The following is a 16,101-nucleotide window of genomic DNA, read 5'->3' as shown; positions in this document are numbered from 1 at the left end:
CCACACCTCCCCGCCTGCACCTAGGGCTGGGTGAGGAGACAGCAGTCTGCAAGGGAGGTGTGTGGGGGGGTTGGTAGCCAGCCCCCTGAACCTGGCCTGGCCTTGCCCTCCCTACCTCCCTGGCAGGGCCCCAGGACTGGGACCACATGTGGTCTCTCCATGCTTGGTGGAGACAGGGGATCAGCTAGCCCTGTGGTGCCTTTTACAGAGCCTTGACCTAGCCCACTGGAGGGCTTTGTGCTTCAGCAGACTCTTGTCCCCCTGGGGAGAAAGCAGAGCTGGTTAGGGTGCAGTCTGCCCCTGTCCTCCACAGCCATGTGGGCTCTGAGTCCCTCCTGACTGGCAGGCTCAGCAGTAGCCCGTGGTGGTTTGAATGAGACCCCATTTACAAGTTCAGTCTGCCTTTCTCTCCCTTTTTGTTTGTTTTTATTCCTTCCTTTGATTAGAAGAAGAACCTCGTCATGAATAAAGATGTAGTGCAGCTTTATGGTAATGAGGAGCGCTCATTCCCTGCAGCTTTCTAATTCTCTGTGCCTTGATTTAGAAACCCTGCTCTCTTCCTTATAAAAACAGAATTAGCCCTAGATGTGCCAAGCCAGTCCAGTGCTCTTATCCTCTGTCTGTTGTTGAGTGACAAAATCTTTTCTTAAAATCCCATTTACCTAGATTTCCTCAATTGCACTCGTCTGGCATTATCAGATACAACATACAGTGTCTCCTGTATAATTTGACTTTGCCTTGACTATGTAGGGTTTTCTCTCTGACCTTGACTGCCCCTAACGTGGTCAGTCTGGGCCCTCAGAGGCCAAGTCCTGCGCCCCCAGAGGCCGAGTCCTGTGAACCCAACAGGATATGTTCATTCCCACTCAGACCAGGTCAAACATCTATCTGATTCCTGTCAATGTACATGGGCTTTGCTGTTTCTGGGATTTCATAAAAATGGGATCATACAGTGCACCTTTTTGTGCTTTTACAAGTTACACGTGTGGGTGGGGCATTTTTCCTAAGGCTTTTTTTTTTTTTTTTTTTTTTAGAGAGAGAGAGAGTGCAGAGCAAGAGCAAGTGGGTGAGTGAGACAGAGAGCATGAGCAGAGGGAGGGACAGAGGCAGAAGCAGACTTCCCCGCCCCCAACCCGCCAGCTGAGCAGGGAGCCCAACTCGGGGCTCAATCCCAGGACCTGGGATCATGACCTGAGCCAAAGGCAGACACTTCACCGACTGAGACCCCGGGTGCCCCAGATGGTTTGTTTCTTTTTATTGTGATGAAATATTCCGTTGTGTGAGTACATCCCTGTATTTGCTAATGGTCATTTAGGTTGTGTGCAGTTTTTGGCTGTTACAAGTGAAGCTGTCAACGTGTTTGTGCAGGCACACGCAGTAATTTCTTCTGGGTAATACCTGAAAGTGCCATGACTGGACCACATACTTAAATGTACATTTCACTTTGCAAAAAACTGTCAGACTGTTCTCTGAGGTGCCTGGTGCCACTGAGGCTCCCCCCAGGAAGGTAGGAGGGCACCACTTGCTTGTGGTGTTATCAGCCTTTTATCTCTGGTTCGTTGTACTGTAGGTAGAGGCGTATCTCATCATGATTTCTATTTGACCCTGATGACTAATGATCTCAGCATGACTGTATGTGCTTCTTGGCCATTTGTGTCTTTTCCTGTGTGCAAAACATCGGACTCCTTTGTTTTTGTTTGTTGTCGTTGGGTCGTTTGTGAGTTCTCAGTATTCACTGTATTGGTAAGTGCTTTGTCAGACATATGTATCGCAAATATTTTCCTAGTGATTTCTTTCAAAAAGCCCAATTTATTAATTTTTAAATTTCATGTTAGTACTTTGTGCTATCCTAAGAAATCTTAGGCTACTCCAAAGTCATAAATAATTGCTCCCACATTTTCTTCTAGATGTTTTATAGTCTTTTTATATGCAGGTCTCTGATCCATTTGAATTCATTTTTATATATGGTATGATGCAGGGGGTGAATTTCACTTTTCCCCATACCCAATTGCTCAGCACCCTTTGTTCCAGACTATTCTTTCCCCATTGAGGTGCCTTGGCACCTTTGTCAAAATTCAGTCGACCATTGTGTGGGGGTTTATTTCTGGATTCTGGTCTGTTTCACTATCCATCCTAATGCCAGTACCACATGGGGTTGGTTGTTGTGGCCTTGTAGTAAGTCTTGGAGTGAGGTGAGGTTCCCCAACATTGTCTTTTCTCTCCCCGTGCATCTATTCTTGTTTGTTTCATTTTCATTTATTTTAGAATCAGCCTTTTTTTTTTTTTTTTTCCTTTTGCACAAAACACTGCTGGGATCTTGATTGGGATTGTGTTGAGTCTCTAAAATAATTTGGAAGGGGGTCCGATTACTGTATTAATAGTATAGAATCTTCCAATCTGTGAATATGGTATCTCTCCTTTTATTTGGGTCTTCATTACATTTTTTCAGCAACATTTCTTATTTATTTATTTATTTAAAAAATTTTTTTTTCAGCAACATTTCATAGGTGTCAGTGTCTAGGCCTTCACATATTTTGTTAAACTTAGTAGGTATTTCATGTATTTTAATGCCACTTACAAATGGGACTAGTTTTTCTTTTCTTTCACTTTTCAATTGTTCCTTGCTGGTAAGAAGCTGATTATTTTATAGAAAAATTGGTAGGAGAGTCCAGACCGGGCATCCGCTCTTCCCTTAGTTGGTCTGGGAAGGGTTTGCAGAGGGAGGTGGCACTTGGTTTTATACACAGAGGTTGGTAGAGAAGTTGAGCGCTAGGGTAGACATATTTCAGGACACACGAGCCAAGCTAGAGGCAGGAACACAGGAATATTTTGAAAAGAATGAGTAGTAGATGGATCGGGTGGCATAGAAACACAGAGAGGCGAGGTGTGGAAGGTGGTGCATCTTAAGACGCTGGGGCTATACCCACAGGGTTTGCTGCTGGACACGGCTATACTCCACTCAGGGGGCGCCTGGGAGCTTTTATGAGCAGAGGACATGGAGCCATTCTTATTCATTCATTCATTCATTCATTCATTTATAAATTATATGATATACTTGAAACTAATATATTATTTAATATTACACATATAGCAGATATTGTACCCCAATAAATTAAAACATTGCAATAAAATTTATCACTTTAACCATTTTTAAATGTAGAATTCAGTGGCATTAAGCAGATTCACACTTTGTGCATCACTACCCTCCATGTCCAGAGCCTTCCCAGTCTATGGATCTGACTGCCCTAAAAACCTTGTCTAAGTGGAATTCTACAATATTTGTCCTTTAGTCCCTGGTGGCTCATTTCACTTAGCATAGTATCATCCACAATACAGTATGTATCAGGATTTTAATCCTTTTCAAGGCTGAATAATATACTGTCATATGAGTGGACCACACTTTATCTGTTCATCCATTGATGGACACCTGGGTGGCTTCCACTTTCTAACCATTGTGAATACAGAACCATTCTTTATCCCCCCACCCCCTTTTCCAACATTTCAAATTCCAGTTTTACAGAACCAGTCTTAAGGGTAGAGAATCTCAGAATGAAGTAGGGATTTGGAGCTAGAAAATTTGAAATAAAATTGTTGGCTAGGGATCCCTGGGTGGCGCAGCGGTTTAGCGCCTGCCTTTGGCCCAGGGCGCGATCCTGGAGACCCGGGATTGAATTCCACATTGGGCTCCCGGTGCATGGAGCCTGCTTCTCCCTCTGCCTATGCCTCTGCCTCTCTCTCTCTCTCTGTGTGACTATCATAAATAAATAAAAATTAAAAAAAATTGTTGGCTAGATGCTTAAGAGTCCATCCCCTTTTCTGGCTGTTTTTATTTACTTGCATTCTATTTGCTTGTGTTTCTACCTTAAATGTAAGAGATCATGTTTATTTTACCTATTATTGTATACCCCATGCTTAGGTACCCAAGTATCTGTGCACTGAGGTTGTTTTTAGCAAATATTTAAAATCTAAGACAGTGAACAGAGCGCAGATTTGCATTTCCTTTTCCATCCTCCTATGGCTGCCCAGCATGTCTTTTCCTGTGGCAGCCTCACAACACCAGTTTCTCCTGAATGCTACTGTCAGAATCACCTTTGCAGAAACGAGATCCACGAATGCCATGTTCTCTGAAAACCTTCTGCAACTCTCCCTTTCACAGATGAATGTTTATCTGCTATTTGAGATCACAAACCTTTGGAAGTGGGGCTTGCTTTTAATTTTGACTTGCTTTTAATTTTGCATCTTGAACACAGTTGTTGTTTTACAACTCAGTCCTGAATTAAATTGAACTGGCGTAAATGGAATAGAAACACTATGCTCTCAATATCATACTGAAGACATTGTTAGCAACCGGCTTGATTTGTATCCATGATCTCTCCTACCAGCTTAGGCATGAAGCTTCAGGAGCCAGGAAGTCAGGTCACCCACATTATTATGATTATAAAAGACATCGCCAGATCTAGGTTTTGTTCTGCTTTTGCTTTCTACAAAATAATAGAAGGCTGTTTCCTTTAGGGCTTGGTTTTCTATCCATGCATTAATCTGACATTTATGAATCATGATGATTTTCAGAAGGAAGATGTTCTGTGAATTTTTACATTCATTCCTCTGGGGGCTTTTTGTTGGCTCTCTATAATCCAGAAAGGAAGATTCTCAGGACTTAGAATATGCATATATATGCGTACTCTTGTAGAAATGCAGGCTTTCCTTTGGGATATTGATAAATCTTTCAAAGATCTAGTCTGTGCTGGAACTAGCTGTGACTGTCATAGGTTCAGACCCTGGAGAGTGACAAGTAGAAACTTTATTTTAACTTGTCAGAGTCAAATTAAACTAACCTTAATGGAATGCCCCTAAAGTTCCAGGCTTTTATTTACAGCCTTCTTTGGATCTGCGGCCGTCTTGCGAGGCACATTACTGTTATTATCTCTGCGGTGTAGACAGGGCATGGGGAGTCAAAGAAGTTTGGTGGCTTGTGCTCAGAGCCCTCCATCCGGTCATCCAAATCATGGTCATTGGAGTTCTGAGGAATTTTAGATGTGGTCTAGCTGAGGGAAACTTTCCAACCAGACAGCGTCTACAGCTATGCTGCTTTTCCTGAGATTTCTCAGTCCAACCTCGCGGCAGCCCGTTCAGATGATCTGCAGGGGCCTGTGGAAATATTTGCAAGAGTCTGCATGAAGAGCCCTAACTGTAACCCTATAAGGGAAAATATGCAAGCGCCGTGCTTGACCGTCAGCCCCTTTCCCAGTGCCACACAAGTTCTGTCTGTCCTGAGCGCACCCCAGATGTCCTCCTCAGCGTCTCTGCTGACAGAGAAGGGCCCCGGCCAGACAGCCATCAACCTGGCCGAGACGGTAGTGACCTTATTAGAATCATTCTTCTGCCACTTTTGATATGGGTGTTCTAAGAATATCACAGAAGACACAGTTGCTATGAGAGGACAGTCTGGGGTATTTTGCTCTGCTACTTTCTCTTCCAAACAAATCTCAGGAATGTTGCCTGTTAGACGTAGAAACAAAAGAGAGAATGCATTCAGCAAACACTGTACGTGCAGGTTGAGTCCTGGCTCCCGAACCTGGCGCCGTGCTGGACGCCCTAGGCACAGAGCAGAGGCAGGGGTCCCGACCCCCGACTGTCTGCTGCCTGCTGGGGTGCACGGCCACAATTACCATAATGCCAGCACAACCCAAGGGCTGTGATGGAGGCAGGCCTGCCTGGTGGTGACGCAGCTGCCTCCCGGGGCGGGCAGGTAAGAGGCAGCCAAGAAGGAGAGGTGTGGTGGTGGGTGTGTGTCGGGGTGAGCCAGGCGCACAGGGCAGCAGCATGTGCCACATTCCCTGGGCTATAGCAAGCCTGATGCATGTGCAAAGGCATGCCATCAGTGTGAAGCACAGTGTGGGGAGCAGACAGGTGAGTCTGGAAAAATAAGCAGGGGCTAGTTAAGATTCTGATACATGTGGTTTAGAAACTGCTTCCCCACTGGAGCCTCAAATCCAGCACAGTGGTCCTGAGGGAGGGAGAGCAGGGGGCTCTGATGGGACCAGCTCCCCAGCTGTGTAGCACCTAGCCTCTGGAGACAGCTGCAAGAGATGTGTGCGGGCCAGGCGGCAGGTGTGCCCCTCCCATGAGGCCCCAGTGCACTTCCTGTGTGAACCCGGTGTGGGTGGGGGGCCCTGTGAGCTGCACAGTGCAGCCCACCCTAGCCAGTGTTCTCCTGTTAAGTCTGATTTTGAGTCCTCATGAGAAAATCTTTTACCACACCGAGGTTATAAAATAATTCACCTTCTATTTCTTCGAGGACTTGAATGGTTTCATTTTTTTTCTTTTTTTAAAAAAATATTTTGATTCCCAAATATCTTTGGAGTTTTTTCTGTCATATGGTGGAAGTGTTTATTTAAACTTACCTTTTTTCTTTCCCCAAATGGCCACCATGTCTTTAAAAAGACCTTACAAGGTCTTTTACCCATTGGGTTGAACACACTGCCTTTAGCAGATGCCATATATCCAAATGTGTACGGGCCTATTTGTTGACTTTCTATTCTGTAGTTGATCCAACTGGGAATTTATGTGACAGTATCACACCTTTAAAAAAAAAAGATTTTATTTATTTATTTTAGAAAGAAAGAGAGAGAACATACACAGCTGGAGGAGGGGCAGGGAGAGAGAATCCCAAGCAGACTCTGTGCTGAGTGCGGAGCCCAATGTGGGGTTGGATCCAACGCCCTGAGATCATGACCTGATCCGAAATCTAGAGTTGGACACTTAACCAGCTGAGCCACCTAAGCGCCCCTTACCCCTTTTTCATGATACAAACTTTATATTACATTCTGATAGAGAATAGGGCTAGTCCCTCTTCATTGTTCTTAAATATCCTTGCATGCTCACTGGTATATTACATTTATCTGTGAATGTAGAGAGAATTAACATCTTTATGATGTTAAGTTGTCCTCTCTATAGGCAAGGGATACTTTCTGTTTGTTCAGATTTGCTTTGTTGTCTTTAGAAATGTTTTAGGTTTTCCACATGGAAGTTTTGCATATTTCTTTTAAAATTTAAGTGTTTTACCTTTCTAAATTGTGTTTAAATGAGATCTTCTCTTTCATTCTATCTCCTAATATTTATTGTTTGGTATAAAATTAATATGTGAAAAGCAATAGCTTCTACATATTCTACTACTTTATTCAAGTTTTAAAAATTATTTATAGTCATTTTATCACTGATTATCTTGAGTTTTCTATGTATAATTTCACATCAGCTGCAAACAGAGACCATTTTATTTTTTCTTTCCATTCTTAAGTTACTAATTGCCTGCTCATTTCTGGTTGCATAGGCTAACACTTCCAGTGTAGTGAAGGTGGTAGAGCAAATGGGCCTCCCTGACTTGTCTCTGACCTTACCCAGAATGCCTGAATCCTTTCTCACTGACTAGGATGCTTTTGCTGTGTTTGTTTCTTTCCTAGTGTCTTGGTCCTTTCAGGTTGCTGTAATGAAATACCAAAGACTGGGTGGCTTGTAAAGAATAGAAATGTATTTCTCCTAGTTCTGGAGGCTGGATATCTGAGATCAGGGTTCTAGCATGGACGATTCTGGTGAAGGCCTTCTTCTGGGTCATAGACTGCCTACTTTTCATCCTCGCAGGTGGAAGGGGCAAGAGCATTAATCCCCTTTGTGAAGACTCCGCCCTCATGACTTCATCACCTCCCAAAGGTCCCACTTCCTGATGCCATCCATTGGGCATTATGTTTCAACATAGGAACTTGTGGGGCGGGAGGGGGGGGACACAGACATTCAGCCTATAATAGTTAGTACCCGTATTTTATCAAGCTAAGAAAGTATATATCAATTCTCATTTATTGACTTTGAAAAAAAAAACGGGAATGAATATTGAAGTTTGTTGAAGACTTTTTCATGATCTGTGGAGACATCTTATGAGATCTATTAATATGATGAATTATATTAGTAGATTTTCTAATGTTAGTCATCCTTGTATTCCTGGGATGAACCTCCTTTGGTCATGGGGTGCTATTAATGTGTTGATTTCTGTTTGCAAATATTTTATTTAGGATTTTTGCATTGATATTTATAAATAATACTAGTCTTTGGTTTTCTTTTTTTGTGCTGTCTCTATCAGGTTTAGGGATCACTTTTGTACCTACTTCTAAAAAAGAAAGTATTTGAAAATTTTCTGTATCTACCTACTGGAACAATTTGTGTAGTAAGGTTTGGTGTTTAAGTTTTGGTAGAATTCCCCCATAAAACCATCTGGGCCTGGGGCTTTTATTTGTGAGGCTAATTCTTTGACAACTTTCTCTACTTCTTCTGTGGAAAATTTGTCTGCATATACTTTTTATTTTATTTTTAGAAAATATTTTATTCATTCATGAGAGAGACAGAGAGAGAGGCAGAGACATAGGCAGAGGGAGAAGCGGGCTCCCTGTGGGGAGCCCAATGTGGGAGTTGATCCTGGATCCTAGGATCAACCACTGAGCCATCCAGGTGTCCCTACATACACTTTTTAAAACAATTTGGTAAATTATATTCTTTTTGGTGAAATTATGTATTTCACCAGGTTTCAAATGTATTTGCACAGAATTGTACAGAACAGTATTTCATGACTTTTCTTAAGGGAGGATAGATATTTAAGGATGCCAGGGTTGCGAAGTTAAGTGTGTGGGCAATGCTCACTTACTGTACGGTGAAATTTTAGGAAGATAAGCATATGCTAATCATAATGTTAATAGCTACGATTTGTTAAATACTTGGCTCTGTATGTAGAGCAGCTCACTTAATCCTCATTATAATATTGAGATGCATAATCAGCATCTCATTTTAAGGATGAAATAATTTGAGGGATTTACTCACCTACCCAACGTCACCGGACTAAGAAGACTCAGAACTGGGATTTGGAGCCAATTTGGATGATGCAAAGGCTGAGCTCCTTCTAAAAAGCAGCGGATGAGGAGGGACCAAGTAGAGGCGTGGACAGAGAGATTCTGGGAAGTAGAGGTCAGGATGGATGGAATGACCACTCCACTCTAGAGGACTGGCAGCCTTTGGAGGGGCAGGGAGGAGAGTTGGCCAGGTGATCAGGGTGGGCTGGCTGGCAGCAGGAGGTGACCCTGGCTGCAGTGGGTTAAGAGCCCCAGAGGCTCACATGGTGAGAAGGGTACATGGGTGCTGGCTAGGGCTGGGTGATATGGCTGGGAGGGAGAGAGCCAGGGGCACTGGAGTATTAGGGCAAAGCAACTGAGATTATGTAAGGGAAGTTGCCCATGTCTAGTTTCTGTGCACCAGGTTAGGACTCAGAAGGGAAGAGCTGCACAGGAGGGGTCTCAGATGAATACATAGCACTGAAAAGATGCCCAGCTGCCCTCGTGGTAGTCTGGAGACAGTGACTGTGGCTGAGGATGCAAACAGCACTGGGCCACCTGCACATCACTGAAGTCTGCAGACTGAGGAGAATGTGGACACGGCAACGAGTGTTTTCTGTCACCTGTGACACCTCGAGTGACGTGAATCTATGAACTGTTCCTTACCTTTTCTGACAAAACAGCAGGGAGTTATGGGTAGTGAACTGTGTCTTCCTAGGGCCAATGATAGCAGGCATTTCTTCTTGCTTGCAGGATTTGCTCTCAAAGAGTGATTTGGTTTCCTGAGAAACTGCAGGTGGACCCTGGGTGCTCTGTCCTTGCCCTTGGAGGAGGCGTGTGAGGAAGACTGTTCCGTGCAGACCAGAGCACTCCAGCCTTGCAGTCAGGCTACCTGGCTCTGGGTTTGGGCCTTTTTGCCAAATCCTGTGTGGCCTCAGCAGGTAGGTCACTTTCCTTCTCTGGCACCAGCTTCTTCCCATGTGAAGTAAAGGCACTGGACCCCACAGGCCCTTCTAGCTCTCAGATTCTGTGATCTAGGCATTAAGGTGAATAACATTCCTTTAAAGTGGTTTCTCGGTCCCACAAACAATAGCCCGCTTCTTTTATGTTGTTGAAAATAAACTGCCAAACTTGAGTCAGAGGTTTACTCTAAAAAGTGGAGGGGTTGATTGCAGAGGAAGCATATTGCCGGACTGGATTATCTGTCTGCCATGCTGTCTAGCCTTTATTCATACTTTCCCTTTCACGTAGGACTGTAGAAGACACTGACCATGTAGGAAGAACAGAGTCACTTGATTCAGTGCAAAAATCCTTTTGCTAGGCAGAAAGCAATTCTGCTTTTCAGATGCATAGACTCTGTCCTGAAATACCTCCAGGTGATTTCCCTGTTGCCTTGGGAATCATAAACTCTGGAGCCAGATCTTTTGGGTGGTGTGGGCATTTGGGAATTTTTTTTTTTTTTTCCTGGAAGTTAGTGATGTACACCTGTGTCCTGATCCCAGTCTATGTTAGGTGACCACCATTCTGCCCAGAGCAGGAGAGCAGGTGTGAGGGTTAGGGGCTCTAACAAAGTGGTTCTTGGGTGGATGTGTCCCTGCTTTGCTTCCTGACCTGGATCAGGTTCTTCACCTTTCTTCATTTCATCTCCACCATCTGCAATATTTCAAAGATAACATGATTGTGAGGATCGAGAAATAAAATGACCCTGAGAGTACTCTATATGGTAGAATAGAACTAGTTGTTATCCTGGACGCAAAGCTCTTTGGCCTGTATTCCACATGCACAAATGGGAGTGTGGAGCAGACCGTGCCCAGGGTGTGAGTCTCCAATTCTCTGAGTCTTCTTTTCTTCATCAGGTTGAGGGAGTTGGGTGAATTATCTACAGTTGTAAGATGCTGTTTTTTAATATAAGAACCACTAGTAAAATAGCTACGTAAGGTAAAATTTGAGCAGTGACCTTATAGGATGTGATTGTGTAGAGAGAGCCTGTTCCATGTCATGGGAAAGAGGTTATTTGAGTATAAACACTGAGGAACATAACCTCCTAAGAGGAATGAACACCCTCATCCATCACGAGCGAAATGTACAGTGTGATGATATAAAAAACAGAGGCACGAAAACTAAGCAGACTTGCTTCTGACTCCCATCCGCCTCTTACTTTGAACAATGTGACCTTGGGCAAGAACATAACCTTTCTCAGTCTTAATTTGTCCATCTGTAGAATGGTGAAAATAAATGCTGTCTCAGGGGTAGCATTTGTGTGATGATCCCGTCATAATGTGTATGAAGCACTTTGAGCGTATTACCTGGCACATGGTCAGCACTTGATGGCAGCTCTAAGTCTCTATGCGACATCTTTAAGGACAGATGATACTTTGTGGGGGAAGGGAGAATAGACTAATCTGTATCATAATGAGGACTTGGGCTGGGGTAGCAGATGAGGTCAGGGGCACGTGTGAGTCTTTTGTGACCCTGGGGAAGCAGGAGGGAACAAGTGTTGGGCAGTGGAAAAGTGGGATATCAGGAGTAAGCCCTGGGTGGCATGTGGAGAAGGGCACTCAGGATACATCTCTGAAAACCCAAGCTGAATCCTTGGATGCTGGATTGCTTTGCCTGTCCTACAAGAGCTGGCTCAGAGCTGGAAAGAAAGAGTGGCAGTACCAAAGAGCACAGGACAAAATGTGGGCTCCTTCTGCTGTCTGGGCATTATGCAGACTTGGGTCATATGGTGCCACCCCCTCATAGGTATACGTATTCCAGGTTCTGTTGGACACTACTTAGACTTACAGGAAAGGCATGATCATATTAAGAATTTTAGACTGAAAATTGGATATGCGAAGTTCTTGTTCCTTCCTTGCCTTGGTGGCATGTTTGTTATGGGAAGTCGTGCCCCTTCCTTCAACATGCATTTGCTGAGTGTGTGAGCATCAGAAGGAACCAATGATGTACAGGACACTGCCCCTGCACACCAGGGTGGGCAGTCCAGTATGAGGTAGATGGCTCGGTATGTGATTATAATACTCTATAGGGCACCATGGAGGCTCTGGCGAAGTGAATCACCCTCCTAATTTTTTCTAGCATATGTGTTCTTAATCTCATTTGAGCATGTTATTGCTCTTAGAAAAATGTGGCATCTCACCGGGCCGGGGTCATCTCAGAAAGCAGTCATGGAATGAATATCATGAAATAGTCAAAGCAGGGCCTTTGGAGTCAGATCTGCATTCAGATTCTCACTGCTGTGATCTCACTATGTGGCTACGAGCAGATTATTTGCTGCAGAGACTTAGCCATGTGTTTGCCTAGTAGCCTTTAGCGACTCCTCTGAGCCTCTCTTTGTTTAGCTATAAACTGGGCATGATAACACCATCTAACCCATTGAGGTCTCTGGGAGCAAAGTGAACTCACACTTGTCCAGGGATGAGCAAGCACAGTGCGTGTCTGTCTCTTCTTCTCTCCTCACCTGGTCTCCAGCATCTGAGCATGAATCACAGATCGCTTTGTCTACATTAGAATATCTCTGCTTCTTTTGTACATTAGATGGATCTTTGCCCATGTGTGATTTTGTGACATCGCTGGTCAGAGTTGTGTGGATCGCCTAAATGGTGACATATTGTATTCCAGATCAAAAAAGCCCTTTTGGTCACCGTCTGTCCCAGTCTGATTAGGAAAGTTGAGAAGCTTTTGTACTCATGGTAGTGGGGACAAGCATTTGAGATTCTCACTTCTACTTGGAGGCTCAAGTTTTATTGTTGGCTACCAATGCTGTCGTTTACTCTCGCGTGGCGGCAAGTTCACTTTGTTCCCTGTTGGGAAGATGTTGGTCATATGCTCAGTCTGTGTCCTTGTCGTTTGTGTGTCACTTCTTTTTTGGTGCTGCACAAGGAAAGCAGCTTAGTGTGACTTATACCTCAAATGGTACACATTTGCTTTTCCTGACAGTTGTCCTTCAGATGGCAGGAGAGTGGCCACTTGCATGCTTCCCATCTCATCACACAGGATACCAAAAAGGTGCATTCTTCAGGGCTGAGATTTAATAAAAGCAATGATTAGTACCGCTCAATCAAAGACAGTTTTAAGTACAGTGACATTTTCATTTTTACTGCAAGTGTGTGGTAAGGAATGCAGTGACCGATATTTAGCCTGGTGTCCCTGCTTTGATTTGTGCTAAGAGGCTGGCAGTATAAGGCCCTTTGCCTTTGCAGCATTGACAGAAAAAGGAGAATAATGCTTCAGTATTTTGAAAACAGTTGGGCCTCCTGCATGCCCTAAAAAGGGTGTCAGGGTCCCTGAAATGTTCACACCATGATTTTTAAATTGCAGACACTAGCCTCATAGTTGGGTCTTGAGTCTGCCGTGATCCTAGAAGGAAAAGATATGGTCAGGAGTCCCCACCCAACTCCTCTTTGGCATCTGGCGTCTTTGTCGTAACTGCACAAACATGCTCACTGCCTTCCTGGGGATGGATCCAGCCCTGCAAAGGCAGACTTGGGTGTTGAGTTTCTGAAACCACGTCCTGGTGGTTATTTGAAAACTATTTGGTGTTTTAAGCTCCCATCTCCTTCTCAACATTGAAATTTAATATCATGCAATTGACACCATGATGATGTCAGGCTTTTGGGTCATGACTCCATCTGTTGGCAGCATGGCTTTAGAGCTTCTCCTAGATGAAAATTACTGCCTCAGAGCAAAAGTGAAGGAGCAGAAGGCAGTGCATGAATTTTAGTTGACCTGGCTTCAGCAAACTTGCTCTTCATGCTGAAATACTGCATCCAATCAAGCTAAAATGAAATGCATTTATACTGTGGCGTTTGCACATCACTGGCTCTAACAGTGCCCTTCCCTCTCTTTTGTTGGCAGCAATGGAAGAGTTAATAGTTGAACTCCGTCTCTTTCTTGAACTCCTGGACCATGAATATCTAACATCAACTGTTAGAGAGAAAAAGGCAGTTATCACCGACATCCTGTTGAGGATACAGTCATCTAAAGGTGCGTCTGCCCTTTCTTCCCCCAGTCCCGTTTTGTCTCTAAAGCACCCTTAATCCACCACTTTTCTAAAACACTGTTCATTTGCTCATTAACGTCTTTATTCATCACGCTGTCACTGGAGGCCTCCCGCTGTGCCAGGTGCTGGCAGTCTCCAGGCCTGGGAAGGCAGAGCCCTCAAGGAGCTGATGGAATAGTGAGTGACCGCACTCCACTTACTTCATCTCTGTCTGCTCCCTTCATCCTCCTCCCTGGAGGGATGTAGTGGGGGTCGGATGAGATGATGTGAAATGCCTCCACACAGTGCCTTGCTATGCAGTAAACGTGCAGTCCCTCCCTACAACCATCACCTTTTCCTGTTGCCATCATCAGTAGAGGTGGCCCTCCTCCCTGGCCTCACACCCTCTGCGTATTCCCTTCACTTGGTCCTTCCCCACTGCCTGTCTGGATGCACCACAGCATCTAGGCCTCTGACCTCAGGAGCTGCTATTGGCTTTCCCTGATGCCCTTTGCTCTTCCTCTGCCCGACGTGTGTTCCAACCCTCTCTCTCTGTCCCTGCTTCACTCTGCACGTGCCTTCCAATGTGTTCCAACTCACTTCTCCTCCCCTGCGCTCCTTCATTAGCCCGAAGCCCATCTGCTGATTGCTTTTAGTGATAGAATTCCCATGTGTGCCTTTTCTTTCTTTCCTTCTTTACCACTCCCAGTTCTCTGCCAGAGTTTTCCACTGTACTTCTTGCGGTCAGGGCGCTGTCTCTTCATAGCCCTTTACCTGCCTGTGCCTCATGCATGACCCAGGACAGGCAAATGCCGTTGAGCGGTTGTTCCTGTGGGTCTTTCCAGAGGGGTTCTGGCATGGAAATAGTCCTGCGCCCAGATTAAAGCTGGTTCCTTCCTCTTTCCTGCCTTTGTGGGCGCAGTGCTCATCACATTTACCAAGTTACTTGTGTATAAACCTAACTTCCCAACTTGAACACGGGTGCACCCAGGGCCCAAGCTTAAGCCAGCCAGGACATGCATGGCACCTGTGTCTCCCAGTATTTGACTGTAAGAGGGCACCAAATACAGACACACTGCTTCCCAGATCTGCGCCTGCCCCTTAGTCCCCGTGGGTAAGTACTGACCTGAGCGGAAGTTTAGGCAGAGCACCTTACCTTTGCGAGGCCATGTGGCATGGGAGGAATGCAGGGTTTAGTGCCAGCTCCATCATTTTCACCTGCTAATGTTTCTGTTAGTTCTGTAACCTCTTTTTTTCTCTCTCAGCTGTAGGTTCTCCACCTGGAGAAGAATAACAGGATTGTTGTATAAGCTTAAAGAAAACAGATATTTGCAAAGCATTCAAGATGGGGCTGAGACAGTGGTGGCTGCTAATGGCACCATCCACACCCTCCTCATCATCCATTTCTGTGGTTTTGGTTGCTGCTTACAGGTTTCGAAGTGAAGGATCATGCTCAGAAGCAAGAGACCCCCAATAGCCTGCCGGCTCCTCCCCAGATGCCTTTGCCTGAGATCCCCCAGCCATGGCTGGTAAGTGCAGGGTCCTACACAGCAGAGCCACTGGGCCTCTGGGCCCCTTGGGGCTCTGGGCAGGTGATAATAGCCCAGATCTGGAGGAAGAGAGGCCTCACCTTGCTAGAGACTCTCCTGTGAGTGGGTTTTTAGGACTGCTGATAATTGTCAAGCGGTAGGCTGTACATGTAGCTTCCCTTGGGAGGCTGGTGTCCCCTTGACAATTGCTGGAGCCACAGGGCCATGGGAATCTGTTCTTAAGTCAGGTTTCTTTCTTTCCTTCTTTCTTCTTTCTTTCTTTCTTTCTTTCTTTCTTTCTTTCTTTCTTTCTTTCTTTCTTTCTTTCTTTCTTTCTTTCTTTCTTTCTTCTTTCCTTCCTTCCTTCCTCCCTCCCTCCCTCCCTCCCTCCCTTCCTTCCTTCCTTCCTTCTTTCTTCTTTCTTCCTTCCTCCCTCCCTCCCTCCCTCCCTCCCTCCCTCCCTCCCATCCTTCCTTCCTACCTTCCTTTTCTTTTCTTTTTCTTTCTTTCTTTCTTTCTTTCTTTCTTTCTTTCTTTCTTTCTTTCTTTCTTTCTTTCTTTCTTTCTTTCTTTCTTTCTTTTCAGTCAGAGGCTTTAGCAGGCATGACAATGGCAGTAGAGCCTGGGGTCTTGACCCTTTCTCTGGGCTAACTCTGGCTTAGTCTGCAACTTTAATATTCAGTCATATGCTTCTTCTGGAATAAAACATAGGTACACATTC

At 44.8% G+C, this 16,101-nt stretch overlaps 1 protein-coding gene across 12 annotated transcripts in view; it reads left to right on the top strand.

The window, feature by feature from the left end:
- Positions 1–16,101, top strand: part of AFAP1 (actin filament associated protein 1) — a 147,840-nt gene that overhangs the window by 43,773 nt on the left and 87,966 nt on the right. For 9 of the 12 annotated variants that reach the window (XM_072802980.1, XM_072802978.1, XM_072803007.1 and 6 more), the window contains 2 exons: positions 13,728–13,856; positions 15,283–15,380. In XM_072802980.1, coding sequence (XP_072659081.1) covers positions 13,730–13,856; positions 15,283–15,380 — 225 coding nt within the window. In that variant the 5' untranslated portion in view covers positions 13,728–13,729. Of the gene's footprint in view, positions 1–9,623; positions 9,812–13,727; positions 13,857–15,282; positions 15,381–16,101 lie in introns of all 12 variants that reach the window. The other 3 variants (XM_072802976.1, XM_072802967.1, XM_072803000.1) reach the window with 1 other exon arrangement.

The sequence above is a fragment of the Canis lupus genome, chromosome 2 (assembly GCF_048164855.1).
Source record: "Canis lupus baileyi chromosome 2, mCanLup2.hap1, whole genome shotgun sequence".
NCBI classification, from domain to species: Eukaryota; Metazoa; Chordata; class Mammalia; order Carnivora; family Canidae; genus Canis; species Canis lupus.
This window is presented reverse-complemented; position numbering and strand designations above follow the sequence as displayed.